General features: G+C 42.0%; 2 protein-coding genes across 4 annotated transcripts in view; both read right to left on the reverse strand.

Annotated features, from left to right (window-relative positions):
* Nucleotides 1-4,453: 4,453 nt before the first annotated feature.
* LOC117224819 (uncharacterized) lies at nucleotides 4,454-7,545 on the reverse strand. The gene has a single exon (XM_076524652.1). The coding sequence runs from the start codon at nucleotides 7,532-7,534 to the stop codon at nucleotides 7,235-7,237; it is 300 nt and encodes a 99-aa protein (XP_076380767.1). The 5' UTR covers nucleotides 7,535-7,545; the 3' UTR covers nucleotides 4,454-7,234.
* A 235-nt stretch (nucleotides 7,546-7,780) lies between these two features.
* The window catches only part of Ptx1 (pituitary homeobox homolog Ptx1), a 53,493-nt gene continuing 42,769 nt past the window's right edge, over nucleotides 7,781-18,504 (reverse strand). For all 3 annotated transcript variants that reach the window (XM_033477963.2, XM_033477961.2, XM_033477962.2), the window contains exon 4: nucleotides 7,781-8,593. In XM_033477963.2, the coding sequence (XP_033333854.1) occupies nucleotides 7,793-8,593 (801 nt within the window). In that variant the 3' untranslated portion in view covers nucleotides 7,781-7,792. The remainder of the gene's footprint in view (nucleotides 8,594-18,504) is intronic.

Consider the following 18,504-nt stretch of genomic DNA (forward strand, 5'->3'; position numbering starts at 1 on the left):
CGAGGCGAAATTGCGAGGCTGCGACGTAATTGAATTAAAATTAGATACTACGATGGAATTGAATTATAATTATAATTGAATTATTCGAGGAATTGTAATTGCAAAGTAATTGGATTACATTGCGATTCCATTAAAAAATACTGGGTAATTTAATTTTATTAATTTTCGAATTACGATGTAATCGAGATGAAATTGCTAGCTGCGACGTAATTGAATTAAAATTAGATACTACTGTACTACTGTACGTCTCTGTCCAAGAAAAGAAAAAAAAACAATAGAAACAAATGAACGAAAATCTGCTCGCATTCAATTTTCTGGTCGCAGCTTACCGAGGCAGCCAGCCGGCAGCGGCTCGTCAGCTTTCCGATCACATTCCGGCATCGTGAAATAAATGACTTCGCCGGCTCGTTTGAGAAACTGTCTTCATGCTCGAAACGAGCTGCGATATTTGTTTCTCCCGTCGAACGTCAGCGATTCATGGGGGAGGAAAAAGAGCGTGTCGGGCGACACCATGGGGCAACGTATTCAACGCGCGCGAGGCTGCCTCGTGGATTTTATTTCTTTCCAGCTGTATCCCTGAAATCTCTGCGGGACCCGGGTACGTATTCTAAGACGTGTTTACACCTTCGCCGAGGGTTCTTCTCGTTTCGCAGTCGACGAAAAAAAAAAGAGAGAGAACTTTCGGCTGTTACGTTCATGCTTCGTAAAACAACGAGTGCGTACTTTCGGTGCTAGTTTCGCTGAAATGTCCAGACGATTTTATTTCGCGACGGTCGCGATAGTTCTCGTTTGCTTTCATGTGTACGGCGATTTAGGCGAACTGGAATTAGAGGGAAGTTTTTTTCAAAGTTCTCAGGGTCGATTGAACGATTAGGGGAGCCTGGGGGTGCTGATATACTGTTTCCGGCAGTTATTGTTCTTGTTCTAATATTATTATATATTATAGCTTATTATATTATAATAATAATATGTTATTATTTTATATTACATTATAATATAATATTATAATAATATATAGTAATATTATATTGTATTGAGTAATAGTAATAATATTATATAATAATATTATTAATAATTATAATATAGTATAATAATTCAATATAATATTATTAATAATTATAATATAGTATAATAATACAATATAATATTATTAATAATTATAATATAGTATAATAATTCAATATAATATTATTAATAATTATAATATAGTATAATAATACAATATAATATTATTAATAATTATAATATAGTATAATAATATAATATTATGTTATTTCCGTGAAATGACGGGTTCCTGTGCTAATTCGAAGCAACTTTCTCCTTTACAAAAATGTTCTCCGAGGCACCGTTTACGAGATATTAATGAAAAACACTGTACCAATGAGGGGCGAGCTTGCCTGGCGCGAGGCGACCGAGCCAATCAGCGGAACTGGGCTTCGTGCGCTGAGCTCGCCTCTCATTGGTCCCCGTTTTTCCTTAATAACTCGTAAACGAAGCGTCGGATTGCAATTTCGCTAAGGAAAAAGTTGCTTCGAATCACCCCAGGAACTCCTAATTTCCCGGAATTACCATAATAGAAAATGAAGTAAAAATAAATAGAAAATTTAAAAAAAATTAAAAATATCTCAATTCGGCCGCGAAAAATTATTTTCGTTTGTAAAAATTATGTTCATCTAAACGTAAGCCATAACGAACGAAGTATAGTTGCGAACGGTGCGCGCGTAATTTAAGAAGAAAAGAAATATTTTATCGCTGCGTATAAAAAAAAGAAATATTTATATCGATTGAAGTTTCGTAAAGCTGGAGATAAAGACATTTTCCGAAGAGCAATCGACGAATTTCCGGTATTCGATAATTTCGTCGGTTCTTTGGAAATCGAACGCCTTGTATGATACGATAGCTAGGGGGCACGTGCCGTTGTAAAGGAAATGCAACGAAGTTTAGTAGAATGTTTGTTTTACGCGGGCATTTTTTTCTCTTTTTCTTTTTGGTGTAAGTGTGTCGTGCGCCAGATAGGTGATAAGATTACGGAAGAAGATAAGTTACAGAGAGATAAAACGCTCTTTGTACATTGGACTTGTAATTAATAGGAGTTTCAAAGCGTCTCACGGAATCTCTCTGCGAAAATTAGCACGTTAACCATAGGACGCGCGCAATTTTCTGCGAATCTGTTCTATTTATAGCTTCTGCGCTCAAATAATGGTAGATTAAATCAATTAATAAGATTGGATAATAGATAGAATTAATTAATAGATTAATTAATATATTAAATATAATAGATAGAATTAATTAATCGATTAGTAAAGAAAATTTATTAAATAACATTTTAGAAAAGATCATTGAATATTTTTGAAGATAAACTATTTCTAGTGAAATTTATATTATTGTATTTATATTATTGTATGCATATTATTGCATTTTTATTATTATTTATATTTATACTATTGTATTTATATTATTATTTATATTTATACTATTGTATTTATATTATTATTTATATTTATATTATTGTATTCATATTATTTCATCTATATTATTATTTATATTTATATATTACTTACATTTACATTATTGCACGTACATTATTACTCACATAAACGTAACAAAGGTAAATGCAAAAAAGTGCAACACAAAAGATGCATGTCGCATTCCAGAAACGTGAATATAACCTCGCAAAACGAACGAACAAAATCTGAAAAAGGATTAAACTTTAAGTGCAGAATAAAGACGATTATATATATCATGGGTGAAGAATCGTAAGCAAACTTTCGACGACGATAAGAACGGATCGAGAAATAAAGCGCGTCGACCTAGCGCAATCGACCTAACTCGAACGCGCGAAATTTCGCCGTATTTGGCGGCAGTGTCGCATGTAATTGGAAACATACGGACTGTAATATCTTATGACTGCCGTTCCATTAACGGGCGCGACGATCATCGTAATATACGTTTAGTTTAGTTCAGCGGACGGAGGGGTGCCGAGCGAGCGACCCTTCGCGCGCCACCGGAGGGTGCATAATTTATCGCTTTCCCTCCGCTCCCCTAACCACGATAATGCAACACGTTACACGCTTGGTATGCATGTAGATTCCGAAGGTTATCGATGCTCCCTTAGCATCCGGGGGTATAATGGCTCGCCTAACTACCGATAAATAGCCTAATCATCGATCGGAATTCATTGCCGTGGGCTTTTCTCTTAATTCAATATCTTACGCGTAATTAAAGCGACGGCCCGGCGAACCACGGGAAAGATTATGCTCGCCTTGGACATGGACGGTGTCGTCGTCTTTAATTAATTAGGCTACGCGAAATTTATCAAGGGGATGTTTGTTAGGAACACTACTTCGAAGCGTCTATCTTTTTTTCTTGTCGCTTTCAACTCTTTGCACACTTGCAGCGCGAACATTTAGATTTTGTTTAACAGAATCGAATCGAATAGAATATTATCGTTTATTCAGCATAAATATTCTTGAGGTCTTGTGTTATGTAAGAAGAACAGGTCAAGTTTTAATTGATTATTTAGTACTTTGGATTTGCTGTGTAATTTGCGATAGAGCAACAAACTGACTGTGCCCTGTATTACTGTGCCCCGTATTACCGTGCCTCGTATTACTGTGCCATGTATTACTGTGCCCCGAATTACCGTGCCTCGTATTACTGTGTCCCGCATTACTGTGCCCCGTATTACTGTGTCCCGTACTACTGTGCCCCGAATTACCGTGTCCCGTATTACTGTGCCCTGTATTACTGTGACCCGTATTACCGTGCCTCGTATTACTGTGTCCCGCATTACTGTGCCCCGTATTACTGTGTCCCGTACTACTGTGCCCCGAATTACCGTGTCCCGTATTACTGTGCCCTGTATTACTGTGACCCGTATTACTGTGCCCTGTATTACTGTGCTCCGAATTGCCGTGCCTCGTATTACTGTGCCCCGTATTACTGTGCCCCGTATTATTGTACCTCGTATTACCGTGCCCCGTATTACCGTGCCCCGTATTACATTTCAATATATGAAAAATGTTTAATTACATTTCAATATATGAAAAATATTCAATTACACTTCAATACATAAAAAAATGTAATCCCTCCCCTTACACCCACACACCATGTCGGCAGTTAACCATGACGAAAAAAAAGAAAAAACCAGCTCATCAATTGAAATGATTTTCCGCTATAATTTTTCTATAGATTTTTAAATCCAGGGGCACGGTGACTGGGGCATCCCGGCCGCCTCGCGCGTCCCACTGTCCTACAGTAGCGTGCTCGCGATGCCAGCGAGAAGCAGCGTCGTAAAAAACGTTAAGAAAACCGCTGCTAATCCTCTTGTACAAGACGGGATCTGATGGATCGAAGGAGTCGCTAAACAAACACCGAGAAACATAGGAAGGTGGCGGTGGTGGGGGGTGGTGGTGGGGGGAAGGGCAGCTGTGAAACAACGGAACGGCTTCGCTTAGAATAGAATTGGTTTTTTATTGTGACTAGATTACAAACGGGGCCTTTCGGCGCTCAATATCGCCCAGTAGGAACGTTTACACGTAGCGAGTGGAAACGACAACGGGAATGAGAAACATTCTATTGCGGGCATTTCACCGATCACTCGACGCGGGGAACTGGGATATGTGATTACGACGAACATTTGTACGACATCGGGATTCATACAAAATAGCGGTCGTTTCTTAGGTCTAGAACTTACGGCGATAGTTGATGTTAATAGCGTTTTAGGTCTAGATCGGCTTCCGAGGTTGCCTCCGTCGACTCTGCCTCGTCGAGAATACTCTTTGGTGTCGCGGCGTTCTTCTTCTTCTCGAGTCTCTCTCTCGCGCGCATTTTTTGTTTTGTTTTGTTTCTATGCGAGCATTCGATATATAGCAATGTCTCTCTAATTGACGCGAAAATTGTACACCGGAATTGTCCAGAAAAATGGACAATTTGGGGGGAGCAGGTGCAGATTGCTCGAACCTCGAGGCTCGTTTGTTATAGTTATGAATTGTCAAGAATTCTAGAAGAACGAGTTACAAGGTTCTGATAATCGCATCTTGTTTCCCTAATTGTCCATTTTTGTGCACAACGTGAGCGTCGATCGGGGAGACATTTACCGTACGTTTTTCTTGTTTCTGTTTCGTTGCTCGACAGATTACTCTTGTCTCTCTCTCTCTCTCTCTCGTTCTCTCTCTTCTCGATACATCAATAAAAAAAGAAGAAAAAAATCACATAATCGCGGAACGAGTCGACTTGCACCTCGGAAGATCGACTTGCACGCGGTCTGCAAGGGTATCGAATACAGTTTTATAATTACTCAATAATGTTAATAATATTTATAACGTACGCTTAGCCGATAAAATGATTTCTCTCTCTCTCTCTCGCTCTCTCTCTCTCTCTCTCTCTCTCGTACACACTATACAAAGCGCCGCCGTAAATCGACGGCCAATATTCTTCGTTTAGTTACAGAGCCCGTAATACAATTTCCTTTTTTTCGCTTTTCCTCAAATTTGGTATCCTGCCGTATTACATAATAATGTATTATTTATCATCATTACAATATAACAATTCTTTTTTTTTGTTGTTTTCGTTCCGTTAGATATTTCGGAATCGCGTGAAATCAGCGTCTACTATACATGTATCTACAGAATAGTGAGTACGTGGATCCGGGATCCTTTTTTTTTTATTAAGCATACTCCTCCACCATTTCGGTTCCTAACAATCGCAACTGAAAACTCTCTCTCCTTCCATTCCACCGATCGTTCGAGTCTCGAGGGACAGCATGGGAAAATTCTTTTCTTTCTTTTTTTAATCTTGAAACGCGCGGAATTCCTGTGTCACGAGCGACGCAAGCGAAGTAAACGTTTAAGAAAATAAAGCTCGTCTTCTCTCTCTCTCTCTCTTTTTTTCTCGTCGTTCGCACCTCTGTCATCTCTGTTTCGCGATTTCGGTTACTCTCGGAGCAGCGAGCATTATAATATTGCACTATATGGGGCTCGAGTATTTGTCAAGAACGGAGACGAAACGCGCGCGCGCGCGCGTCCAATCGGATGGCAAACTGAAGCATAATCGATCCGCGGGCAACTTAGGATTTCTTGGAACGTTACTATCTCTCTCTTTCTCTCTCTCTCTTTCTTTCTTCGCCGTTCTCTCGCTCTCACGCATACACGCATACACACACACGCACACACATACGGTCTTTGTGAACGTTACAGAAGAAGCATGCACCTCGAAACATGATAAATATACACCAATATAATCGATTCGATCGTCCGTGAGTTTACAATCGTATGTACAACGCTGTTGTGTCCGTTTCGTTCGGCTGGAAACACCGTGAATTCGGTCCCCGACGAATTCGATTCGACGAAGAACGCGCACGGTCGTTTTTTGTTTCTTCTAAACAGGATGACGTTGTTGTTGTTGTCGTCGTCCGAGATCGTTCGCTAATTGCTCGATATCGGAGATCGCGAGACGAATCCTTGTGTTGCTGTAGTTTGCGAGAGTTCCGTCGAAAAGTTCTCGGAATTTTCTAATTTCGCGGATATATATAATTTTAGGACACCCTGTATATATATTATAATTTTGGGACACCCTGTATATATATACATATATATATATTATAATTTTGGGACACCCTGTATATATATATATATATACATATATATATATAATAATTTTGGGACACCCTGTATATATATGCAGGGTATCCCAAAATTATGGTGTTTCTAGGAAATAATAGATTCCCGAGGCGACTCGAAGCAACTTTTTCCTTTGCAAAAATCTTCTCCGAGGCATCGTTAACGAATTATCAACGAAAAACGGTGACCAATCGGAGAGCAATTGCGACCGGCGCTCCGCCCTTGCCGCGTCGCGCCGGCCGTCTGACTCACCAGCAGTGGTCACTTGGGCGTGGGGCGACGATCATACGCGACCTCCCATTGGCCAGCGTTTCTCCTGAATAACTCGTGAACGAAGCCTCGTAGAGCATTTTCGCAAAGGAAAAAGTTGCTCGAAATCGCCCGAGGAACCCCTCAGTTCCCGCAAACACCATAATTCCAAGACACCCTGTATACACGACTCAAAAAATCTCCAAAACGAACGAAAACTCCGACAACCTTTCAACCAAACTCACCCGGTGCAGCAACAGCAGCTCGACCGCGACACGCGAATGAAATAAAGTTAAGGATACTCAGTCTCTCTCCGTGTTGCAACCGACCCGTTCTGATCGCTGTTCAAGGACATCCGGGCGACCTCAGTTCTCGTCCCGCGGCAGAGAGAGCGTCTGCGAGCCGAAAGCGATCGGCGGCATGGCCCAGCAGTCGAGAAACGAGGGACAATGCGGCAGGGGCGCGCTGGTGGCGTGTTGCCAGTATCCGGCCAAACCGGCGCCGCCCGCCCCTGCGGCCCCGGAACCGCCGATCCCGATCCCGACGCCCACGCCAATGCCCCCGGTGGCCGCGACGACTTGCTCGCCGCCGATGCCGTCCGTCTCCATCGCGTTTCTATCGTCGTCGATCTTCTGGTCCGCCGTGGTCCCGTCGTCGTCGTACATGAGGTAAAGCGGGTGCGAAATGGTCGACGAGGGGCTCGACGACAACGTTGGCGAGGCGGCGGACCTAGGCCTGGGTCACTCTTGCGATCTCAGCTGATTGTCGGGCTGCTGGTTGCCGGAGACGCCCGGCGCGGCGCCGACCGGCACCACCTGGCCGCCTCCCGACGCCAATGATCTACCGGAGGAGCCTTGCATAGATCCTCCGGAATTCCCGGTGACGGCGTGCTGATGGGGGCTAGTGGTAGCCCCCGCTTCACCTCAGACTTGGGCCCTGGCTGTGACGTTCACGTGGGCCTCTGTGCTGCCGGGCGAGTGCGGGTTACCACCGTCGCCGCCCGACGCCAATGCGTACTGGCACGCGCTCAGCCCGCCGCCGCCGCCCACCGAGGACGCTCGCGAGCTCACCGGGCTGCCGGCCGCCGACACCGGCGTGCTGTCTATGCTGAACGAGCTGCCGCTCAGGCCGCTGTAACCGCTGCTGTGCTGCCGCGCCTTCAGCCGCAGCGACGCGATGCTGCTCGACGTCATCTCCGGCGCCACCGTCGTTCTGTGGTGGGGCGTGTACACCGGCGGCCCGTACGGGTGGTGGGGCGCGGCCGGCGTCGCGTACGGACACGCGGCGCCAGATGCCGCCACCGGCGAGCCGGCTACGCCTAGCCCGGAGCCCATTCCCGGCAGCATAGACGTGGCTGCCTGGCCGACCGACACCGACATGCCACCCATGTGACTGCCCGCGACCGACGTCGCCGCGTTGAAACAGTTCACCGGGCTCACCTGCGTGTGGTGATGATGGTGCGACGCCGTCGGTACCACCGAACCCAGTGTGTTCACCCACGGGAAGTTTTTCGTCGCCAACGGCGACGGCACCTTCGCCGCCCAGTTGTTGTACGTGCTGTACGAACTGTACAGCGCGTCCGGATCCGCGAACGGCTGACCGATGAACCCGTTCAGGCTGGTCGTGCCGAAGCTGGCCTTGAACTCGCCCGCGGCTGCCGCCGCAGCGTTCAACGCGTTCCGCTCTTTCTTCCGCCATTTTGCTCTTCTGTTCTTGAACCATACCTGAAACAGAGGAGAGAGGGCGCTGTTAGAGTGGTGGGATTGTGGGGGCTTGTAGAGTTCGCGTCGATTAGGAGATTTCAGGGTTTTTAGAGTGTTGATGGCGATGGTTCTCTAAGTGACGCGGTGATTGTGTTGATAAATGAGGATTTGGGGAGAGGAGATTAAGATTGTTCGAGCCTTGTGGCTGGTTTTTATAATAATTTTATAATAATCGTATCTCCTGTTTCTAAACTGTCCATTTTTTGGGGACAATCTGAGCGTCAGTTAGGGAGACATTACTGTAGTCAGTGATGTCTCTCTAAGTGACGCGAAAATTGTGCAGAAAAATGGAGGATTTGGAGAGAGGAGAGCCTTGTGGCTCGTTTTTTATGGTTATCTATTGTTAATAATTGTGAAAATGAGTTGCGAGGCTCGGATAATTGTGTATCCTCTTTCGAAATTGTCGATTTTTATGCGCAGTCTGAGTATTAGTATATATATAGTATAATATATAACGAATATATATATTAGTATCAGTATATATATAATATATAGTATATAATAAATAATATATAGTATATATACTACAGTATATTAAAATAGAGTATATAAATGTCAAAATATGCAAGAAACTTTCGATTCAGCGTAAAACATCATCTACATAATTAAAAAACTATCAAAATGAACATCGTATTTTCGCAGGACATAATTATTCGAACGCCTTAATAAAATTCAATGGAAAAGTAATAAAAATAAATCTTTTCATTAACTTTCATTACCGATCACGAGCTTTTCGTTTTCGAATTCCATATCGTTACGGTCAACCATAATCGATATCCAAAAGTAAAATTAGCAATTAGCAACATTCATGTTCGCGAGCGAAGTCGCAAATGTTACGTAATAATAATTGCAAGCAAACGGAATATTTCCGAAGAACGAAAGTGCGAGACAACTTTATATATATTTTTGTTCCCCGCAGGAAATTCTGGTACACAAAATGCTGAAAGAATGTTCACGAATACATCAATTAGCGGCAGTTATCTTATCTTATCTGCCACGAAATAATTATGACCCGTTGGAGAAGAAAATTACATCGTGTTAAACATACTCCCGCAATTTAAAACGTTTGTTATTTCTTTCTTCTCAGTTGCACGCTTCAATTTGACATTATTATTATTATTATTATTATTATTATTATTATTATTATTACTACTTTTTCTTCCATTATTATATATTTACTTCCATTTTACGCGATCAAATGCAATTTATGCGCATGAAATTCAGCGCATCGACGAGTACAATGCAGTTGCAATTGCAACAATTTGTAAAATATAAACAAATCCGTCGCAAAATTATTTCTACAATTATTACAACAATTTTCAGCGGCGCCCCAGATTCGCCGCTCCACTGCCAAGGCATAATAACTAAATTATAATTAATATACAATAGTAATAGTATTAATATATAATAACTATTATAATTAATATATAACAGTAATAGTATTAACATATAATAACCATTATAATTAATAACTATTTACAATAACATCTATTAAATAATAATTTCTAACAATAACATCGTTTCCCCATAACTGTCCCCCAGAAACCAGCCACCTACATCATAACCGTCTCGAATCGCTCGAGAACGTCGGCCAATTCACGGAAACGAAACCAAGCAAGACATACAACGCTGTTTCTATTTTCCCGACGAGATTTCGCGACGGCCCATCGCCTCGCCGTCGATGTTACTCGTACAGCAAAAGGGGAGAAGCGAAGACGGAAAACGAAGGCGAAGGCGGTTTCGCTCGGCGGACGGCGCTCGCGAGTCCCCGAGACAAATGGCAAGAAAACCGGCGGCGTGCTCCACCATCCTGAAATATGATGGCGTTAATTCAAGGCGGCCCTTTCCCGCGCGCTCGATACTATACGAGGGTCGTGGGCGTTAGAGGGTGGCCCGGAGGAAGGGAGGCGAGCCTCGTCAGCCGTTTCCACCCTCTTCCCGTTTCCCATTCGCCCTTCAAACCTCGACGCCGTCCCGCCGCCGCCGCCGCCGCCGCCGCCGCCGCCGCCGCCGTCGCCGCCGTCGTCTCGCGTTCTCCTACGCGTTGCTCTTCCCCCACCACGACGCCCGACCCGCTCTCGTCCCCGACAATTATACGGCTGGTTGCACTCAGGATACACGCGCGCCGGTCTCGCGCCCGCGGTAACTGTAAGGAAAAGGCAACGAGCGGCGCGGAATGCTTCGGGAGGGTTCGTTCGCCGCTGGGAACCGTATCCGCTGTTGCCTTTAGACGACGAAAAGAACGACGCGGTAGGAAGACACGGAGGGAAGCAAGATGCTAGGGGGAGAAGAAACAATGACGAAGGTGGGGTGGGGGGAGGGGGTGGTTCGAGGATTCCACGCAAGATGGATGGGCCCACGATCACGCCGTGGAAATGCTAAGAGGCGCGACGAATCATTGAAAGAGGGGAAGTAGACTGGCTAATGAAGAATAATGTAGTTCCTATCGCGATCGACGTCGAAAGGTTCGTATAGAAGCGCGCGTATACGATACGCGTTATACGTGTCGTTCTGACGCGGTCGCGTCAAAAGAATTATTTGGGCTTCGTTACGCGTGTTTAGGACGACCCGTAAGTTACGACCGGTTTATGTTTGGATTAACGCGTTGTGGACATTGCGCTGAGGCCGTGCATCGATGGATATTTGTAACGTAGATTGTCGTGGCGTTATTAACACGTTCCGTGCCGAGCTTTTTTTACTCGAATCTTCACACTTTGATATTTTACTAAAACTTGATGTATTACGTGGAATTATTAATTCTCGTACACATAACAACGTAACAAAAACTTATCAACGCCCATTCTTGCGGTGGAAATTGATTCTTCGGTTCTAAATTTCTTGTAAACAATTTGTTCAGTTCACTAAGTAAACATGCAAGCGTGTACCATCGATGGTACACGTGGCACGGAACGTGTTAATAATGCACGGTGTAGAATAGATGGTACGATGACTTTGTAATTGATGCGAGGATTATTGGGCACGAAAGTGGAATATTTTGGAAGTGGATGATATAATTGAATAATATGAAATATTGTAAAAAGGAATCGTGAGGATCGTATAATCGTATCTATTCTCTTCCGAAATTGTCTGTTTTTGGGGACAATGTGAGTGACATTTAGAGCGACGATGAGAGCGATACATTAGAGATACATTACTGTACACCGAGTTCTCTCTGATTGAGTATCGCGGAGAGAGGGAGAGATAGAGGAAGAGGAAGAGAGAGAGAGTATCGTGAAAACAGAGAGAGAGAGAGAGAGAGAGAGCATCGCGAGGAGAGAACGAAAGAGAGCAAGAGAGAGAGAGAGAGAGAGAGTATCACGAAGACAGTATCGCGAACAGAGTGAGAGAGAGAGAGAGAGAGAGAGAGAAAGAGAGTGAGAAATGCATCGCTTCATAGAAAGACAGAAATGCATCGCTTTATAGAGAGAGAGAGAGAGAGAGAGAGGGAGAGAGAGAGAGTATCGCGAAGACAGTATGGCGAAGAGAGGAACTATCGCGAAGAGAGAGAGAGAGAGAGTTCCACGATGAAAGACAGAGAGAATATCGCGATGATAGAGCGAGAGAGAGAGTTTTGCGAAGAGGGAGAGAAAGAGAGAGAGAGAGAGAGAGTATCGCGAAGACAGCATCGCGCAGAGAGAGAGAGAGAGTGAGAGAGAGAGAGAAATGCATCGCTTCATAGAGAAGCAGAAATGCATCACTTTATAGAGAAAGAGAGAGAGAGAGAGAGAGAGAGAGAGTTTTTCGAAGAGAGACAGGGAGAGAATATCGCGACGAGAGACTCTTTTGCGAAGAGAGAGAGAGAGAGAGAGAGAGAGAGAGTATCGCGAAGACAGCATCGCGCAGAGAGAGAGGGAGTGAGAGAGAGAGAGAGAGAGAAATGCATCGCTTCATAGAGAGGCAGAAATGCATCACTTTATAGAGAAAGAGAGAGAGAGAGAGAGAGAGAGAGAGTTTTTCAAAGAGAGACAGGGAAAGAATATCGCGACGAGAGACTCTTTTGCGAAGAGAGAGAGAGAGAGAGAGATGCATCGCTTTATAGAGAGAGTGAGAGAGACAGAAAGACGAATAGAGAGCGAGAGAGAATATCGGCGGAAGCGGAAGATAGAGAGACAGAGTATCATAAAGAAGAAATCCGGTACAGCCCGATACCAGGAAAAAATATTTCCCGTCCGTTCCCGGGCCGTATAACCAAACTTTTCCTCGCGAGGAACATCATTGGATTTCACGAAGCAACCCCGTAGACATGACACGGGGGGGGGGGCGTCGGTAAGCCAAGAGAAGAGGGGGAGGTAAACTCGATAGGGCAGAACGGCAGTACGGCGGGCGAAAGATGCCGTGGCTCGAGAATCAATAAACTCTCGGAAGGCGCGCGCGGGTCGTTGGTATACACACAAGGCCGCGCCCATAAACTTTAACAGCATCGCAGAATCGCGGCGCCCGAAGACAAGCCTGTCGGGAACCAGCCTCGTGCCCGATTCGTGGCTTAGAAACTTGATCAGCGAAGTTTCGACCACGGATACCGGATACCGAGACGCGGCACTGTCGCGCGCGCGCCTCGCCCATCGTACTCGATGACGAAAGTCATCCACATGGTCATTCGACGAAATCTCTTCTTTTTTTTTCACAACTTCGAACCTCGTGGGTCCCCGAACTTCTTAATCGTTCGACAGGGTTGCGATGTCAAGAAAAGTGTTACAAGATCTGGTTTTTTTCGGATTATAATTTTAATTTTATTATTATATATTAATTATATTATTATTATAAATAATAACGCGAAATAATTATATTATTAATTATATTATTTAATCATTATAATTTTAACTATTAACTGATTCAGTTAGGCTCGTGATTAATCGCTACATAATAATAAACGGCTCGTGTAAAAAATTGTTGACCGGTCACGATCGATTACTGACGGCAATAATTATTAATTCGTCGTCTAATTTCTCTAATTCGTGGTCCCCATTGCCTCAATATTATACTAGTATTATACTAGTATAGTTACACTAGTATAGCTTCGACTTTTATGGCATATATTTAAATAAATATAGATTGAAGGGAAAAATACTCTCTTTACTACAGTATATATAATATATACATAATATATATAATATATAGTACATAATATAGTGTATATATAATATAATATATATATATATATATATAATATAGTACATAATATAGTGTATATATAATACACAATATATAGTATATAATGTAGTATATATAATATATAATATATAATATAGTATATATATATATATATAATATATATAAATGGACTTGGAGGGCCACTTTCAAAATAAAACGGCTAATTCTTCCAAAGATGGCTACTGGATGTAGAAAGCAGCAGCAGCAGCAGCAGCCAGCGAGATGTTCCTTTTGCTCGAGGAAAGAGGGACGGTAGACGCGATAAATCGAATCCAATGTTTTCCGCTCGACAACCGCTTGAACAATGGCTCCCGTCACGTCATCCAAGCAATAAAACCTCATCAAATCACGACCCCTCGCCACCGCGTAAGCCTCCGCGCACGGCTCAATCTACGAAAGCTTATATAAATGTAATGAGACCGTGACCAGGGCTACCTCATCAATCAACTCCCCCCCACCCCTCTCCCACCATCCACACGGACCAACTTCTACGTCCCCTTCTGCACGCCGCGCGCCGCGCATCGTTTTCCCCGGGTTTCCTTTACCGCGCTATATATATATATATATACGTGTACGTTTCGACGCCGTTATACATACATATAGAAGAGAGACACCCTAAAAAAAAAGGAAGAAGAAGAAAGAAACGCTGCCTCATACGAGGTAATCCGGCGACTTAACAACGGGCCCCGGAACAATCGGATGAACGCGATTCGTTTCGTTTTCGACTGTTAACGAAACGGCTGTTACAACGCTCTTTGCTTCGCTTCACGACGACGGTGAGTCGCCGATTATTGCCGCGTTACCGAGGGTGCGATACCCGGGTCAAAATGACCCGGAACCTTTCTTTATTCGTTTGCTTAATTATTCTGTTTTTTGTTGTTGTGATTGAATAAAATGAGATGATCAGTGGTTAGGTTACGAGCGAGGAAGTATCGAAGAAGGTTTGCTGCTCGGAATTAGAATATTATATTGTTATATAATATTACCGTAATAATATTGTATCATTATTTTATTATTATATAATATTACTGTAATAATATTATATCATTATTATATTCTCATATAATATTATTACAGTAATATTCAGTATTATATTATTATATAATATCACTGTAATAATATTGTATCATTATTATATTATTATATATTACTGTAATAATATTATATCATTATTATATTCTCATATAATATTATTACAGTAATATTCAGTATTATATTATTATATAATATCATTGTAATAATATTGTATCATTATTATATTATTATATAATATCACTGTAATAATATTGTATCATTATTATATTATTATATAATATCACTGTAATAATATTATATCAATATTATAATATCACGTAATATTATTTCGTTAATTTTGTTTCTCTTTTTTTTAATATACAGGGTGTGTTTTAAGCAAAGGAGACGAGATACAGTGCTGCGAGTAATTACGAATTCAAGGTAGTTTTTGCATTTTTACTGATATATTTTACATAAAAAATCAAGAGAAAACTATGTTTGGAAAAATATATTTTTGTTACTTACTTAATATAGAAATACACAGATACAATGTCTTGTCAAGTTTTTATTTAAATATCGCTAAAAATGTACAAGTTTACAAGTTAGTTTGACCATAGAGGCAAAGCAACTTGCAGAAAACACTGTGGCGGCCACGTAGGCGATCCATCGTTCCTCGGAACGGTTCCGTCGATTACAAAAGGACCCGTTGTCCGTGATCGACGAATCACCGGCCTCTCTCCCCGGCATGATAAACAATCCGCGCGCTCCGACGCGCGATAGAGACGCGCGCGTCGAATCAAGCGCATCGAGGAGGCATCGCGTTGGACGCAGCAATTCGATTCCTAGGAAGACGTCGGAGGGAGGGGGCGGGGGAGACGTTGCTGAAATAGAGAGAGAGAAAGAGAGAGAGAGAGATGCGTCGCTTTATAGAGAGGCGAGAGAAGCATCGCTTTTTATATATATATATATATATAGAGAGAGAGAGAGAGAGAAGCATCGCTTTATAGAGAGGAAGAGAGACGAGAGAAGCATTGTTTTATAGATAGAGCGAGAGAAAGAGGGAGAGGAAGAGAGAGAGACGGACAAAAAGAGAAATAGAGAGAAGAAGGTAAAACTAGAGAGAGAGAGAGAAAGAGAGAGAGAGGAAAAGAGAGACAGTCCATATTGCGAAGAGAGAGGGAGAGTTTTGCGAAGAGTGAGAGAGAGAGGGAGAGAGAGTTTTGCAAAGAGGGAGAGATGGAGAGAGGAAGAGAGAGAGTATCGTGAAGAGAGAGAGAGAGAGAAAGAGAATTTTGCGAAGAGAAAGAAAGAGAGAGAGAGTTTTGTGACGAGAAAAAAAGTTTTGCGAAGGGTGAGAGAGAGTATAGCGAAGGGTGAGAGAGGGAGAGAGGAAGAGAGAGAGAGAATCGTGAAGAGAGAGAGAGACAGAGAGAGAATTTTGCGACGAGAGAGAGAGAGAGAGAGTTTTGCGAAGAGAGAGAGGGAGAGGGGAAGAGGGAGAGAGAGTATCGTGAAGAGAAAGAGAGAGAATTTTACGAAGAGAGTGAGAGAGTTTTGGGACGAGAGAGAGAGAGAGAGTGAATTTTGCGAAGGGAAAGGGAGATAGAGAGAGAGAGAGAGAGGAAGAGAGGCGAATATCAAGAGAGCAACGGACACAAAGAAAAGAGAGACGGCCGCCAAGTAAACGAGAGTGAGAGAGAGAGAGAGAGAGAGAGAGAGTCAGAGAGACAAATATCAAGAGAGCGACGGACACAAAGAAAAATACAGAGAAAGCAATAAAACTAAAGAGACGGAGAGAAAGAGAGACGTCCGCCAAGTAAACGAGAGAGAGAGAGAGAGAGAGAGAACGAGAGAGCGAGAGAGAGAGAGAGAACGAGAGAGCGAGAGAGAGAGAGAGAACGAGAGAGCGAGAGAGAGAGAGAGAGAGAACGAGAGAGCGAGAGAGAGAGCGAGGGGCGGGAGAGAAGGTCGGCGGCGCAGGGTGGAGACGACGATGGCGATGGAGAACCGGAGGAGGACCGAGGGGAACAGCCGTGGGAAGGCTGCTAGACGCCGCGGGGAGGGCGAGCGAGGAGGAGAGCCGAGGTAGAGGTGGAGGAGGATAATATTGATCCCCTCGTAGCCCCGCCCCTCCTTTCCAAGCCGACGCCATCATTATATTATCCACCATCCCTCCGTCTATCCGACATATGCGCACACCTACGACCTCGAAATCTACGGGATCTCTCTGGTCCACGCACATCTGCTTGTCACTCTGCTCTCGAAACGGGTCCTCCACGAGGGAAAGAATTCGTTTTATCTTCCTTCTTCTCCTTCTTCTTCTTATTCGTCTTGCTCCGCTAGCCATCTTCCTTACGGCATGTTTCACGCATAAATGGGCATATTCGTTGTTCATTTGGGCTATTCGGATAGTTCATGTGATGATCAGAGATTGACGTAATTTCGATGTAGAGATTTATTTTGTCTCGTTTAATGTTCATCTGTGATGATAGTTTCGTTTGTACGGTCTTTTTGGATCGTTTCATGTTAAATATTATATTACAGTGATTATTCGGATGCAGAATGGGACTTTGATAGGTCGAGGATATGGGCTGATGCTTTTTTATAGCGAAGGATGGTTGCTGTCGAATTTGAGTTGTTGAAGTTGTTGGGACGTGTAATAGTTCGACTGTCGTATTGATTATAATATTATAGAACGTGTATTATATGTATAATATAATATATCGTAAATATTGTATACTACATCATATATATCATATAGTATATCAATATACCATATACTGTATCATGTAACATAATATATCATATACTGTATCATGTAACATATAATATATCATATACTGTATCATGTAACATATAATATATCATATACTGTATCATGTAACATATAATATATCATATACTGTATCATGTAACATATAATATATCATATACTGTATCATGTAACATATAATATATCATAAAATGTATCATATAACATATAATATATTATGTATTGTATCATATAACATATAATATATCATATAACACATAATATATCGTATACTGTATCATATAACATGTAATATATCGTATACTGTATTATATAAAATTATAAATTCATATACTGTCTTATATAACATATAATATATCATATAATGTATAATATAACATGTAATATATCATATACTGTATCATATGACATATAATATATGATATATATATATATATATATATATATATATATATATGAGTAACACATTTAACATTCTACAGGTGAAGAAGGTTAAAGGTTAAATGAAGTAACATAACTCGTAACATAACTGATTCCATTATGCTACATAGCGGTATACTGATCGACCTATGACAATTCGGTGGCCATTTTATTCTAGATATATTTACTATTTCACGTTCCGAAGAAACATATTAACTAAACTTTTCTTTCTATATATTTATACTTTTCCTCCACAAATTTCAATTATTCCCCTTTTTTAAAATTTTATTGTTTCACAGCTTTGTAATCTCAAGCACAATAACTAAAAACTCAAAAATATTTTCGCACGTAAATACAAATATCATTATACTATTTTTTAATGAAACACTATTTAATAAAAAAAATACCGATAGCACATGCATATATTTACATATGTGTATATAGAACGTGTATAGAATAAATATTGTTAAATATTGTTTAATCTGTCGAACGAAGAAGACGGAGTCGAGATACA

Source organism: Megalopta genalis, chromosome 9, assembly GCF_051020955.1.
Source record: "Megalopta genalis isolate 19385.01 chromosome 9, iyMegGena1_principal, whole genome shotgun sequence".
Lineage (NCBI taxonomy): Eukaryota > Metazoa > Arthropoda > Insecta > Hymenoptera > Halictidae > Megalopta > Megalopta genalis.